At 43.5% G+C, this 15,221-nt stretch overlaps 1 protein-coding gene across 1 annotated transcript in view; it reads right to left on the bottom strand.

Moving 5' to 3' along the window:
* Positions 1 to 15,221, bottom strand: part of SAXO1 (stabilizer of axonemal microtubules 1) — a 102,399-nt gene that overhangs the window by 13,811 nt on the left and 73,367 nt on the right. Inside the window, exons 2-3 of the mRNA XM_032308763.1 lie at positions 14,157 to 14,336; positions 3,419 to 3,621 (exon numbers count right to left, since the gene is read on the bottom strand). Of these exons, the coding sequence (XP_032164654.1) occupies positions 3,419 to 3,621; positions 14,157 to 14,336 (383 nt within the window). The remainder of the gene's footprint in view (positions 1 to 3,418; positions 3,622 to 14,156; positions 14,337 to 15,221) is intronic.

Genomic DNA, 15,221 nt, shown 5'->3' with positions numbered 1-15,221 from the left:
GAGCTCTCTGCTCAGCAGGGAGCCTGCTTCCCCCTCTCTCTCTGCCTGCCTCTCTGCCTACTTATGATCTCTGTCAAATAAATAAATAAATAAATCTTTAAAAAATTTTAAAAAAGGATTTCCTAAGGAAGCAAATGTCCACAAGAGACAAGTCATGGAAAGGTGATACACCAAGTGATGAGGCAAGGGTGTGGCCCCCTCATTCATGCACAAGGCTTTGCAAGGGAGAGTAACTGTCCTGCTTCACTCCTGCTCTAAGCAAGGACCCACAGAGTAATGGACTAGGTGGGGATTTGAATAAATCTAAGTCCAGACTGTGTCACCTGGAGCCTTATAAACAACGATTCATTCATTGATTTCCTCGCTAAAAAAACAGACATTTGTTGTGCCACTGCCTGACTAAATGATGAAAATACACGTTGGGCAGTCAAGGCCCACTTTTGGAAGCCACTACATCATAGGGAAGTAATGCAACTAATAAACCATTTCTCACTCCCAGACCTTTCTCTGCCCCTAGGACAAAAGGGGAAGGGGAATTGAGCTGAGCAGGCAGGTGTACTGAAGAGTCTCTAACTCCAAGATTCTTAAATCAAGGGGCCCCCTAAGGAGCATGTGAAAGAAAGGAGAGTTTGCAGATGGACATACTCTACCAGAGTCCCTACTCCTTCTCCCATCAGCAATAAGGGCTCAGTCTAGTTTTGTGCTTTCTTCTTACCTTTTTACGGTCCATGGCACCCCTTTTCTTGCCTTCTGTAAGCACTAGATGGAAAGGGAGATGGAGGAGTACTACCAAAACCAGAATGCCACCTCACCATGCACCTGGTTGTCATGACTTCTTTGTAGAGCATCTACTACAGTGCCTGTTTTATTGCTGAAAAAGATCCCTGCCACCTTAGAGATTAAGGCCTAGCCAAGAAGACAAATGCTAAGCAAAACAAAACAAAACAAAATTACACAATGAATGACAAAACAGAGGATTGTAAGACTCTCTCGGGGCATCTGATAAGATGTAGATAGTCTGGTATGGGGGAAGGTCTAAAAAGGCTGCAAAGGGCGTGATATTTCTGCTGCTCATTGAAGGAAGAGTGCTAGACAAGGGAAGGGTAGAGGGCTCTATACAGAGGAAATAGCACGTGCAACAGGCCCTGTGACAGAAAAGAAATGCAGGAAAGGAACTGAAAGAAGGTCCTGTGGCCAGAGCAGAAGGGCACTGGTGGGGAGGCTCCAAAATCTGCAAAGTACCAGAGGAGATGGTAAAGATTTGGGATTTCATCCTAGGGACCACAGTATTTGCAAAGTTTCAACAGAGAAGAGGTCAGATCATACCGCCATTTTTAAAAGCTCTCCCTGGTTCTTTTCTGTGGAAAATGGATAAAAGCAGGTAAGTTTGGAGACATGCTCTGGTATATACCCAAGTGTAGACATGGAGAAGGCAGGATGTGGGCTTTGCTGGCAGGAAGCAACAGGAGGACAGGAGAGGGAGTAAAAGAGGGCTGCAATGATATACCAGAGAATGTGCCAGAAAATAGGCTACATAGGGCACAAACATAGGAGGGACTGTTGGGGACATGGAAGGTTAAGGCACCAGTGCAGAGGGGATCTCAATAAGGCCAAAACTCTCCTGGAAGAAATAGTTAAGAAATCAAGCTAGGAGCCCTGGATATTGGGGTGCAAAAAGGAGGAGGCATTTCAGGGTATGACCACGTCCAAAATGCAGCCTGGCAGAAGGTGAGGGTGGAAGAAAATGATACTAAAGATGAGGTGGCAAAATGACAAGAGTCCAGGTTCTTGCAAGAAGCAGAGAAGCTAAGCCATGCATGGTGCCTTTGAAATGATAGATGTAGAACTCCTAGAAGGGCTTCTGGAGGATTCCTACATCCCCACAAGTCTCCCCAGCCCCGCTCGCCTAAATGTTTCGATTGACTAAATAAAAGTGTCTAAGAGCACAGTTATTTAGGGACCCACAAAGATGTTACATGAACAGTCGAACATCTATTCCTGGGGCAACCATGTGCCCATATGCATCACAAGCAGAAGAGTTAGGGATTACGAACTGGCCTCCATCTCCATGGTCTGAGCCTGTGGCTTGTGCTCCACAGAGTGACCACCACACATGTTCACCGTCCCTACCACTCCACATCCCAGCTCTCCTACAGGACTGTTAAGTCAGAGCAGGTCATGATGCTTGCTTCACAGCTGCTGAAACCATGCCTGGGATGGAACAGATGCTCAATAAAACAATGAATCAGGGGTGATTCAGCCGGTTAAGCATCCGACTCTTGGTTTCAGCTCAGGTCGTGATCTCAAGGGTCGTGAGATGGAGCCCTGAGTCAGAGATTCTCTCCCTCTGCCTCTCCCCACCCCCCTCTCTTAAAAAAAAGACATAAATTTAAAAAAAAAAAAAGAATGAATCCATCCCTTTTATATGAAGTACAAAACTAGTAAAACTAATTTATGGTGTTTAAAGTCAGCATAATGGTTCTACCCTAGGTGGGATTAATGTTCTATTTCTTGATCTGGGCACTGTTTACAGGAATGTGTTCACTCCAGAATCATTGGTCTGGGGGCACCTGGGTGGCTCAGTCATTAAGCATCTACCTTTGGCTCAGGTCATGGTCCCAGGGTTCTGGGATCAAGCCCCAAGCAGGAAGCCTGCTTCTCCCTCTCCCACTCCCCCTGCTTGTGTTCCCTCTCTCACTATCTCTCTATCAAATAAATAAATAAAATCTTTTATTTTTTTTAAAGATTTTATTTATTTGACAGACAGAGATCACAAGTAGGCAGAGAGACAGGCAGAGAGAGAGGGGAAGAAAAATAAAATCTTTTTTAAAAAATCATTGGCCTGTATAATAAAGATTTGTACATTTTTCTGTATTTACATTAAGTTTCCATATTTTTTTTTAATGGATGAATGAATCAATCACTCAATCAGCAATGGAACCTAACAAACTTGAAATGCTTCCTCAGTCTAGAATTCTAATCGCAAGTTATGGCAGGAGGTGGCACATCTTTTCTATAAAAGACCAGATATTAAATGTCTTGGGCTTTACAGGCCATAGAGTCTCCATCACAAACACTCAGATTCACCACTATAGCACAGAAGGTAGCCACAGATAATGCATAAACAAATGAGTGTGGCCACGCTCCAACAAAATATACTTATGAATGCCAGGGTTTGAACATCATGTAATTTTCACATTTCCTAAAATAATAGTCTGATTTGTTTTAATCATTCAAAAATTTAAAAGTCACTCTTGGCTCTCCAGCTCTACAAAAACAGGCTGCGGACCAGATTTGGCCTGCAGGATTAATTCCCCCGACCCCTGCACTCCAAGGGTGTACCTGTAAAACCCATTTCCTGGCCTACCTACAGATTCAGCCTATCCTTCCCCAACCTGCCCCTCCAGCACTCTCCCACCTTTGTAAGTAGGCAGACACTCCATCTTGTCACCACACGGGTATTTACTGTCCCGAGGCTTGATGGGGTCCATTCGGCAGACAGGGTAGGGGTTATAATCCTGTTTATACGTTGTGAGTAGATCCATGTTCTCTTCACTTGGGACGAACTGGTCAGGCTGGTAAATCTTCACTGGTAATACTTTGTGAGGCCCAAAATCTCTCCTAAAAGGAAAATAAGCATATGGCATTGACCCAGGAGAAGGCTCCTAAAGGTTTCCATTTACCCGATTCTACAAATGTTTGCTGTAAAGTCATCTGCTGCTCTGTCCTCCTAACTGCTCTTCCTCCTCTGTTTCCCACTTTCTCAGCTCTCTGGCATCAGTGCTCCCATTATCTCAGGGAGTATGAAAAACAATAGGTCAGAACAAGCATGATGGTCTTCAATGAGGCAGGAAGCACTCCCTTCCCAGAACATCCTTCAGTTACAGCAATGCCAAGATGCTAACTGCACCAACACCAGGAATGATCCTGGCCAAACCAGCGCTCAGATGGGGCTTTCACTGCCTGCCAGGGCAGTCTTGACTCCCCACTGCTCAAGGCAAACTCTTTTAAGCAAACATTTCCCCCCAAGGGCTGCTGATTTATACAACAGCCTGTTTTTTGCTTGGAACCCATTTATCCAACTGGACAAGTGGAAGGGAGATTTTCCCTGGTGGTGCTTGCCAAAACAACCTCGCCAAGGGAAGGGGGAGGTTTCCGGACAGGAAAACATCAGGCCCAAACACCAATAAAACCTACTTCCCGGCCAAAATCTGGAGCAGCATTACTGAGCCATGCTTGAATAACAAAGGTAACACGCTCCACTGTAACCTGTCTTGCATGAATTATACACATGGTTGTGAATAAACACAAACTGGGGCCTGAAAGTGCTTGGTGGGGTGGGAGGAGAGAGTTAGGAAGCAGGAGAATTGGTCTCTCTAGGGCTCTAAGGGGAAAATGGGAGATGCTTCAGTTGAACTCCCAGTACCTCCCTCTGTGTAGATTTAAAAATCTATCTCAGCAGTAGTTACAGGGTCTTCCACTTGGGCTCCCTTCCCAAGGGCCCCATGTTGGCAAAGAGCAAGAGGAAGCTGAGTGACCTGATGCATCTGGAAGCTGACTCTGTATAAACTGGGGCTTATGGAGGGAACAGGATAAACAAGAAGCCAAGGGTCAGTTCCATATTTCTACTTTTTTCAGTGTACAAGTACCTCATGCTGATGTCTGTTTAATACTTAGCCAACTACAGCAGGCAACAGGAAGTAAGGCCCTAGGCTGCATAGCTGCAAAATGGCCATCATCAGCTTGTGTGCTGCCAAAGAGGAGATGAGCTCGCCTCACTGCAAAAAAGGGGTGGTGATGGCCTGAGGTGCCACATGCCCATATAAACCTATGTTCGCTGATGACAACCCAAGGATTCAGCCCTCTTCATTTCCAAGGAGTAGCAAGATATAACTACGGCAAGCAAAGAACAGAGCTGAATGGAGCATCCCCCATGGAGCACTCCCAACCCCAAAGCAGCCAGGAGCGCTTTCCAGTCACAGGCCCACCATATTCTGTGACCCTTCACACAGACACATCCTCTTCTGCTGTCGTTTTAGCCAGTGAACCAACTTCCCCCTCCGAGAGACTGGGAGAACCTTCCTTCAAGGGCCACCAAACTCAATGACAATGAAAACGTGCTTAATTTTCCTGCTGTTTCCACAGGAAAAGAGCAGATAAATGAGAACGAAACTCACCAGCTCATGGGCTATCCTGAAATTGGTTACTCAAAGACAAAAACTGATACATCAAAATCCTTGCTTATCATATTCAGGGAGTGAAAATATTAACTGAATCTCCTTCTCTGGTACAAAATTCAAGTTTCTTTGTAAAAGTACAACCATGGTTGTATTTACTGATCAGCAATAACAAAGCAAAGGATCTTTGCAGTAGTTGGAAGTGGAGGAGTGATCTACTTCTGAAGAGTCATAAAGTTTAAAGTGTATTTCATTTATACCCCATCAAAAAGTATTTACTGGGGCTGAAGAGTGAATTTGATCAAGGTTGGGTGTTACATGGAACTGATGAATTATTGAACACTACATCTGAAACTAATGATTTACTATATGCTGGCTAATTAAATTTAAATTTTAAAAAAAGAGTGAATTTGATCAATATATATGTGTTTCCTCATTATGTTTTTATGTTGAAAACTCAATGAAATCTACCATTAACCACAACATAATTACACATCCCCAATCTCACATAATCTTACAGCTTTTAAGGTCTTGTAAGCTTTTCTCTTATAAGAGAAAAGAATTTTATTCTTCCCAGAAATTACTCAAATTTAATTTTTTTTTTAAAGAACACACCAACTTCTTCCTGTGTTATACTCCCTACCTAGTGCCTGTGCCCCTTGTGACTATGAACCAAGACAAAAATTGGTCAAAGATGTTAAGTCTCTTTTAGGTGCATAGCCATGAAAGTTATATAGTATGGAAGGCCAAGAGTTAAACTCCAAGTTAAGCAAAGGTTAAAGTGGCCCTGCTGGGAAAGTCCTAAAAACTTGACTTCCAGTCATTAGACAAAGCTAAAGAAAGATGTTTGACCAGAGACTGACAAAATAAGAAATAACATAAAGGCCAACAAGGGTCCTGGAAGTGGGAAATGGAGATTTTCAAAGTGATGAAGGACCATGTAATTATTTTTTTTAGCCTACTGTTTATCCCCAAAAACTTCAGTACTTGTTAGTATGTCTAATTAATCCATCAATTAAATGGAATCCATTTTAAAAAGAGTTTCTCCTCTTGCCCAAAGCCAATCTCTTCACCCCTTATCATAATTCTCCTGCTTCTCAGGAACCTGTCCATACAACTATATACAGAAGAATGAAACTCAACCAGTCTCTTAAACCATATACAAAGATAAACTCAAAATGGATGAAAGACATCAACATGAAACAGGGATCCATCAAAAACCTAGAGGAGAACATAGGCAGGAACCTCTTCAACATCTGCCTCAGCAAATTCTTTCAAGACACGTCTCCAAAGGCAAGGGAAACAAAAGTGAAAACAAACTTTCGGGACTTCATCAAGATAAAAAAATTTCTGCACAGCAAAGGAAACAGTCAACAAAACAAAGAGGCAGCCCACAGAATGGGAGAAGATGTTTGCAAATGACACTACAGACAAAGGGCTAATATCAAAGATCTATAAAGAACTTCCCAAACTCAACACCAAAAAAAAAAAAAAAAACCCACAGATAATCATGTCAAAAAATGGGCAGAAGACATGAGCAGACACTTCTCCAAAGAAGACATATAAATGGCTAACAGACACATGAAAAATGTTCATCATCATTAGCCATCAGGGAAATTCAAATCAAAACCACACTGATATACCACCTTACACCAGTTAGAATGGCAAAAATTGACAAGGCAAGAAACAACAGATGGTGGAGAGGATGTGGAAAAAAAGGAACCCTCTCACTGTTGGTGGGAATGCAAGTTGGTGCAGCCACTTTGGAAAACAGTACGGAAGTTCCTCAAAAAATTAAAAATAGAGCTACCCTACAACCCAGCAATTGCACTACTGGTTATTTACCTCAAAGATACAGATGTAGTGAAAATAAGGGGCACATGCACCCCAATGTTCATAGTAGCAATGTCCACAATAGTCAAACTGTGGAAAGAGTCGAGATGCCATTCAACAGACAAATGAATAAAGAAGATATGGTCCGTATATACAATGGAATATTACTCGGCCATCAGAAAGGATGAATACCCAACTTTTGCATCAACATGGATGGGACTGGAGGAGATTATGCTAAGTGGAATAAGTCAACATGGATGGGACTGGAGATTATGCTAAGTGGAATAAGTCAAGCAGAGAAACTCAATTATCACATGGTTTCACTTATTTGTGGGACATAAGGAATAGTATGGAGGACATTAGAAGGAAGGGAAAAATGAAGGGTGAGGGAATCGAAGTGGGAGATGAACCATGAAAGACTATGGACTCTGGGAAACAAACTGAGGGTTTTAGAAGAGAGGGAGGTGGGAGGATCGGTGAGTTTGGTGGTAGGTATTAAGGAGGGCACAGATTGCATGGAGCACTGGGTGTTATTTGCAAACAATGACTCATGGAACACTACATCAAAAACTAATGATGTACTGTGTGGTGTCTAACAGAACATAATTTTTAAAAAAAATGATCCTGTCCATATACTAGTCTGTGAGTTAACTGTTTCCTCGTACTGGCTCCTTTCTCTCAATAAGCATTTTTCAATTTTTTCCAACTTTAAAGGAAAAAACTGAAGTGATACAGCTCATTGCAGTCCACTGCCCTCCTCTCTCTCTTCCAGAAAGGGTTGCCTACACACAGACTTGCCTTCCTTACCTCCCATTCACAGTCCCCCCACCATTCAATTTGGTTCTGCTAGCCCTTTCTTCTAGCCCAGGCCCCCTGAAGTCCCACCAGGTTTTCAAGTCCAGTCACTGCTCTTCAGGCCGTTATTCTCTAGAACCATCCTGTAAGCATCCATACTGTGACTCATCTTTTGCGCACACTCTCCTTGATTTCTGTGATTCTCCTCCTCATGTTTTTCCTCTCTTGCAATCTCCAATACAGGGTTTGGCTCTTTGTCAGTTGATTTCATTTCACACCTTCCACACATAATTCTAACATTCCCCAGGGTTAAAAGGCACCCTCTCAGAAAACCACTAGAGAGGCTGAGAGCCCAGCCCAGCACACTGAGAAAGATCCTGAGGCAGATTCGCAAGGCTTGATTCATGCCCCTGATCCTGGCAAGGACACACTGAGCCTTCCTTGTCTGGGCTGTGACAGACAGGATTCTAAGGACCAGCCTCCAGTATCTGTCTCCTGCCATACTCTCTCATCTCCTCAATGCCCACTAGAGCTGAAGGTAACATCTGTCACCACTTCACATCAGTTCTGTACAAAAACATGAAGAACAACTACCTATGAGCACTGAAGAGCAACCAAGACAGGCATATGCTAGAGCAAAGCTAACAGGCAGAAGTAGGGACTGGTACTGCATGAACCTCTGTGTAAGTTTCCATTTTGTGGTGGGACCTTTGTTTTTCCCAAAGCTTCCAGTATGAAGGCAGGCTCCAATCTGTGCCAAGCCAAGCAGCATAACATAAACAGAAAACCTCCCATATCCGACTGAAGAACCAGAGGACCAAGTCTGAGGCAACCACACATGCTGGAAAGTAAGGAAAAAATCCTAGAAAGGAGAAAAGCCAAGACAGGAAGCTCTGGCTTCAGTACATAAAATGCACCCAGGGCTCCCCCTGAGTTCACAAACAACCATGCTAATGATAAATTACTGAACTGATGGGGCCCCTGGCTGGCTCAGTCAGCTACGTGTCTGACTCCTGATTTCAGCTCAGGTCATGAGCTCAGGATCATAAGATCGAGCCCCACGTGCTTAAGATTCTCTCTCTCCTCCTGCCCCTTGCAACTCAGGTGCTCTCTCAAAAAAAAAAAAAAAAAAAAAAAAAAAAAAAACACCGGAACTGAGACTGGAGGTACCACCGAAGACAGTTTTCATTTTGAATCAAATCAAATTACCCTTCTATCTGTCTTTAAAAACAGTAATATAAATAAACTCTTTGGAGGAATGAAAAAATAAATCCAGAGTCTTTGCAACAGAACTTGAACAATATACAGGAACAATCTAATATCACTGACATATATGCAGAAAAATATGACCCATTCTTAAGAGAAAAAAAAAGATAATCCTGGGTGGCTCAGTTGGTTGGATGACTGCCTTCGGCTCAGGTCATGATCCCAGAGTCCCAGGATCAAGTCCCGCATCGGGCTCCCAGCTCCATGGGGAGTCTGCTTCGCTCTCTAACCTTCTCCTTGCTCATGCTCTCTCTCACTGTCTCTCTCTCAAATAAATAAATAAAATCTTTAAAAAATAATAAAATAAAATAAATAAATAAATAAAAGATAATCCTGAAGATCAAGCAGACCCAGATGCTACAGTTAGCAAACAAAGATTTCTAAAGCCGCTATTCTAATTGTGCTTAATTATAAAAAGCAAAATAAGGTCAAAATAAATTAAAATATAGAAAATTCATAAGAGAAATAGAAACTATCTAGAAATAATCAGATGTAACTTCCATGAATGAAATATACAATTACTGAAATTAGTCACTTAATATCAGAATAGAGCTTGAGGAAATACTCTGTGAACTTGAAGACAGATGAACAGAAACTATTGATTTTAAAAACAGAAAAAAACGACTGACAGAAATGAACAGAGTCTCAGAGAAAGAAAGCACTTGAAGAAATAATGGTCAAAATGTTCCCAAATTCAATCAAAAATCCACAACATCAAAGGCTCTGAAATTTCCCAGGCAAGTCTAATGCTGAGACCTCTTTCTGCATTTCTTCTTAATTCTTGGGCCCAATCTATAGGGCAGGGGAGTAGGTATATTCCCAAGGGTACAGCTCTGGGTAGAAAATGGGTATAAGTCAATGAGTAGGGAAAGACTTAGCCCACTACCAACTTTCCTGCTTTTTTCCTAGCATTTGAAGAGGATTCCAAATGTCTTTTCTCTTTTAGCTCTCCCCCAACCCCCACCCAACTCCACACAGTTTAAACAAGAGTCTTGTCAATAAATAAAGGAATATGTGATACCAGCTGGCTGCCTTCTGCCCTTGAGCCAAACCCATCAAGTCAGAACCCTAGTCTTCCTTCCCTCCTACGCTTCCAGTTCACACCCCTCCCACCATGGCCCCCCCACCCCTTAGAATAAAATACAACACCATCTTGAAGACTTACCTCCTTCCTCTCAGGTTATCCATTCCACCATCCTTAGAGATCTGCCTAACAAACTAATGTCCTAGAATGGGGCCCAAGTGTTTTACATGGTGACATGCCTAAGGGGAAATGAGGCTTGAAGTGCAAACCTCTTATTCATAAATTGATCTCCCATCCATTCAAACTAAAGGCAAATCCTATAGAAGAGACTCACCAAGGGCTGCAAGAGACTGCCTCGTGCTAAGAAAGGCTAAAAATCACAAGCATTCCCCTCTTGGCACCTGCTGTAAATCCCTAAGATTTACAGTCAGTAAGAGTTGTGTGCAGCTGTAATCATGCCTCATGCTGGGATGATAACCTTTCCAGAAACCAGGTGTTTTTTGTGTCTGGACTTAATCACCCAACCCAGCCAAGCCCTGAGCCATGTGACTTTTTGAAAATTCAGCAGGTGGCAGCCCCTTGTCCAATCTCAGAAACTAAGTTGGGTCCCTTTACATAGAGAAGTGGCTGGGATGGTCAGGTAACAAGGGTCCTCACGGCAGAGAAGTGACAATCCATGCTGACAGAGGGGTGTGCTGATACAGGGATGACCGGTTCCTTCCCCCAGAAGCCTCTGCTGGAGCACTCAGATGACGACCTCTCTACATTTCTTCAGACAGAAGTCTGCTGTATATGCAAGAATACTGACCAGAGTCTCTGCTAAGTTTCTGTGGTTCAGAAAACATAGTTGGTAACATCTTGGCTTTTGTTCATTTATCCTAATAAAAGCTCACTAAAACTTTTTTTTTTTTTTAAATGAATCCTGGGGGCACCTGGGTGGCTCAGTGGGTTAAGCCGCTGCCTTCGGCCCCAGTCATGATCTCAGGGTCCTGGGATCAAGCCCCGCATTGTGCTCTCTGCTCAGCAGGGAGCCTGCTTCCTCCCCTTTCTCTGCCTGCCTCTCTGCCTACTTGTGATCTCTCTCCCTGTCAAATAAATAAATAAAATCTTAAAAAAAAAAAATGAATCCTGAGACATTCCCAGTCTATGCAAACTAGTGCCCAGCATGGCAGGCACCAGGCTGAGATACAATGAGCTTGAGGTGCAGGTGAGTGAAGAGGTGCCCTCTGCTCATCTTCCCCTTAACTTCTCTCTCTGGGGAAGGATATAAGGAGAGGAGAGAAGAATTTCTGCTCTTCTTCCTTCCCATGGGTAACCTTGATCCTGTCACCTTTTCTTTTAAGACCCTTACAGTCATGAACAACTTGTTTTGGAACTTCTTTTAGTATCTGCAATCCTCCACTTTGGCCACATTTTGACATGAATGGTATTGTCACTCTGGCAGAGACAGAGGGAACTTCTGGGTGATAGGTTTATGGCTTTTAGTGACATGAGGCAAGGATAATTGAGGACAGGTCAGAGGGGAAGCTTTCATTTTCGCAAAGCACCATCGGGAGGAAGGAAGGCGTGTGGGGCCCATATGGGGACCTCAGAGCTAGGTGATGGGGCAGGGCTCATGCTACAGAGGACTTACCCTCATCCCCCTAAGCTTGTGACCAACAAATAAAGAGCAACCTTCAACATCCAACCCTCAAAGCATTACATAAGCCTAGGACTCTTCATCAGCACTGACCAAACATTCTGCGTAAACCAAATCATGTTAGATGTCTGTTTCACATGAAGATGATCTGATTCAAGGAAGCCTGGATGGCTCAGTCGTTAAGTGCCTGCCTTCAGGTCAGGTTCATGATCCCAGGGTCATGGGATCGAGCCCTGCATCAGGCTCCCTGTCCAGGGGGAGGCTGCTTCTCCCTCTTCCACTCTCCTTGCTTGTGTTCCTGCTCTCGCTATGCTTCTCTCTGTCAAATAAGTAAATAAAATCTTTTAAAAAATTGAAAAGATGGGGGCACCTGGGTGGCTCAGTGGGTTGAGCCGCTGCCTTCGGCTCGGGTCATGATCTCGGGGTCCTGGGATCGAGTCCCGCATCGGGCTCTCTGCTCAGCAGGGAGCCTGCTTCCTCCTCTCTCTCTCTCTGCCTGCCTTTGCCTACTTGTGATCTCTCTCTGTCAAATAAATAAATAAATAAATAAATAAGAAAAAAGATTTAAAAAAAAAATAATTGAAAAGATAATCTGATTCAGGGGGAAGTGCTGAGGGGGAAAAAAAAAGAGATGATCTGAGTGGAGTCTTGCATCAGACTCCACTCAGATCATCAGCCCTCAACTCCCTCCCAGCCTTAATATCAGAAATCCATCGGCTTCCTTTATCTCTTCATGGGTTTTTCTGCCTCATAACTCATACATGGACTTCCTTTGGATCTAGAACACAGCGGCTTTTTGTAGGAATCCTTCATGCCTCCAAACCACAATCTCAAAAGAGGATGTAAACAGGCCCATTTTGGGGAGAACCTGGAGGCAGAATGAGTTAGAGCCGTTCTGCTTCACCTGAACCACTGGGACCTTTACTAGGAAAGCACAAAATTATGAGCTAAGAGGGAGCAATAGGAAGAAAATTTACCAGGTCTTGAGTCCTGTAATGTGCAAGCTCTGTGCTGCATTAATTTACATAGTCTAGGATCTCCACCTCCCAGCCATCCCCTCCTGTAGGGATGAGGAATGCCGGAGGTAGAGAAGCCGTCCCTTTCTCCGGTCCCATCAGGGCTCCAAGTATACGATCTGGGACACTGCTCAACCACCGTCCAAGATGTTTCTACTCCACTAGGTCACCAATCACAGGTCACAGATCACCACCCAGGTGTCACTAACCAGGTGTCAGCAGCAGATTCTGATAGCCTTGCCACACGCAGAGCAGACCCGGAATTGATCAGTTTCGCCACCCTCTCAATGGAAATCTCTCTGCAACCCTACTACCCTGAGCCAGGTGGTTCAGTCTCTCAAACTGGATTCTCTAAAGAATCTGAGTTTAGAGGTCAAGAGCAATCTAAAAGGACTTTTGAACAATGCAGAGGTAAGGGATGATGACTCTGATGCATTCAAAATCCACACATAACTTCTGCCTCCCCAAAACAAAGTGTTAATAGCCTACTGTGAACCAGAAGCCTTACCAGTAGCAACCAATTAACATATTTTATGTGTGATATGTGTTATATGACATACTCTTATAATAAGCTAGAAAAAAGCTATGAAGAAAATCATAAGAGAAAACATTTACAGCACTCTATCTATTGGGGAAAAAAAAAATCCACAGGTAAATGGACTCTGCGGTTCAAACCCATTTTGCTTAAGAGTCAAATGCTGTTTAAGGGTCAAAATGGCCATTCTTGAAAAACATTCAAGGGGATCTCAATTCAAAGTCTGGGGAATGATTTCCAAACAGCTCCGTCCCTATCAAGCTTCCTTTCACCACTATCCCCATCACAACTCCACCCAACCTGACCAGGTGCCAAAGTCCTGAACTCCCTTTCCAGCCTCCCCCCACCTGCCATCGTTTCCTCCCTTTATACTTTCTTTAACCTCCAACCCTTTGGTACGTAGATCATTTTAGCTTTCCTCACCCCTAGACTCGCAGTATCAATTCTTTCTCTGGGAGAAGAGGTTGGGAGGGGCGCCCGGGTGGTTCAGTTGTTAAGTGTCTGACTTTGACTCAGGTCATGAGCCCAGAGTCCTGGGATTGAGCCCCAAGTCAGGCTCCCTGCTCTGCAGGAAGCCTGCTTCTCCCTCTCCCACTCCCCCTGCCTGTGCTCCCTCTCTCACTGTGTCTGTGTCTCTCGCTGTGTCTGTGTCAAATAAATAAATAAAATCTTTTAAAAAGAGAGAGAGAGAGAGAGAGATTGGGAAAAAAAACCTGAGCAGGCTAACAAATATAGGATTACTTTTCCAAGATATAGTACATTGATTCTGTACCTTGATGCACTAATACTGCATATTATACTCATATCGTACCTTAGCCCTGGACAGCACTCTATTTGTGAGCATTCACACATTTATTCTGCTTGTACTCACCTTGATGTGGTCAGGCCTTCCATGGGTATGGATGCTTTCTGGTACTCCATCTTGGGCTTGAAGGACTCTCTGGGCAGGTAACAGTGATAGAGAGGGTAGTTCTCGGTGTATTCGGAGAGTAGACATGGTTTCTCTATTTTATCATAAATCTTGGTAGGGAGATGTGGACAGTGATGCCGCCTACAAGAAAGACACAGTCAGGTCTGTTATCTTCTGGGAAAGAATACAGCCAGTCTGATGATGCCACCTTCTCGAAATGGGACCCCAGGTTTTCAAATCAAGACTGCCAGCATTATTACTGGGTATTTACCCTAAAGATACAAACGTAGTGATCCGAAGGGGCACGTGCACCCGAATGTTTATAGCAGCAATGTCCACAATAGCCAAACTATGGAAAGAACCTAGATGTCCATCAACAGATGAATGGATAAAGAAGATGTGGTATATATACACAATGGAATACTATGCAGCCATCAAAAGAAATGAAATCTTGCCATTTGCGACAACGTGGATGGAACTAGAGCGTATCATGCTTAGCGAAATAAGTCAGGCAGAGAAAGACAACTATCATATGATCTCCCTGATATGAGGAAGTGGTGATGCAACATGGGGGCGTAAGTGGGTAGGAGAAGAATCAATGAAACAAGATGGAATTGGGAGGGAGACAAACCATAAGTGACTCTTAATCTCACAAAACAAACTGAGGGTTGCTGGGGGGAGGGGGGCTGGGAGAAGGGGGGTGGGGTTATGGACATTGGGGAGGGTATGTGCTTTGGTGAGTGCTGTGAAGTGTGTAAACCTGGCAATTCACAGACCTGTACCCCTGGGGATAAAAATATATGTTTATAAAAAATTAAAAATTAAAAAAAAAAAGACTGCCAGCATTAAAAACAGGAACTTAACTTTTCTCTACTAAACTAGGAAATGACCAGAATTTTTTTTAATGCTGGATAGCAGCAAACGGCTCATCACCCAAATTCCTTAAATCACAACATTATACACAAGCATAACTGATGGTCAACCACACAGATGCCATACTGCCTGTTTAAATATGAAATACTTCCA

Source organism: Mustela erminea, chromosome 12, assembly GCF_009829155.1.
Source record: "Mustela erminea isolate mMusErm1 chromosome 12, mMusErm1.Pri, whole genome shotgun sequence".
Taxonomy (NCBI): domain Eukaryota; kingdom Metazoa; phylum Chordata; class Mammalia; order Carnivora; family Mustelidae; genus Mustela; species Mustela erminea.
This window is presented reverse-complemented; position numbering and strand designations above follow the sequence as displayed.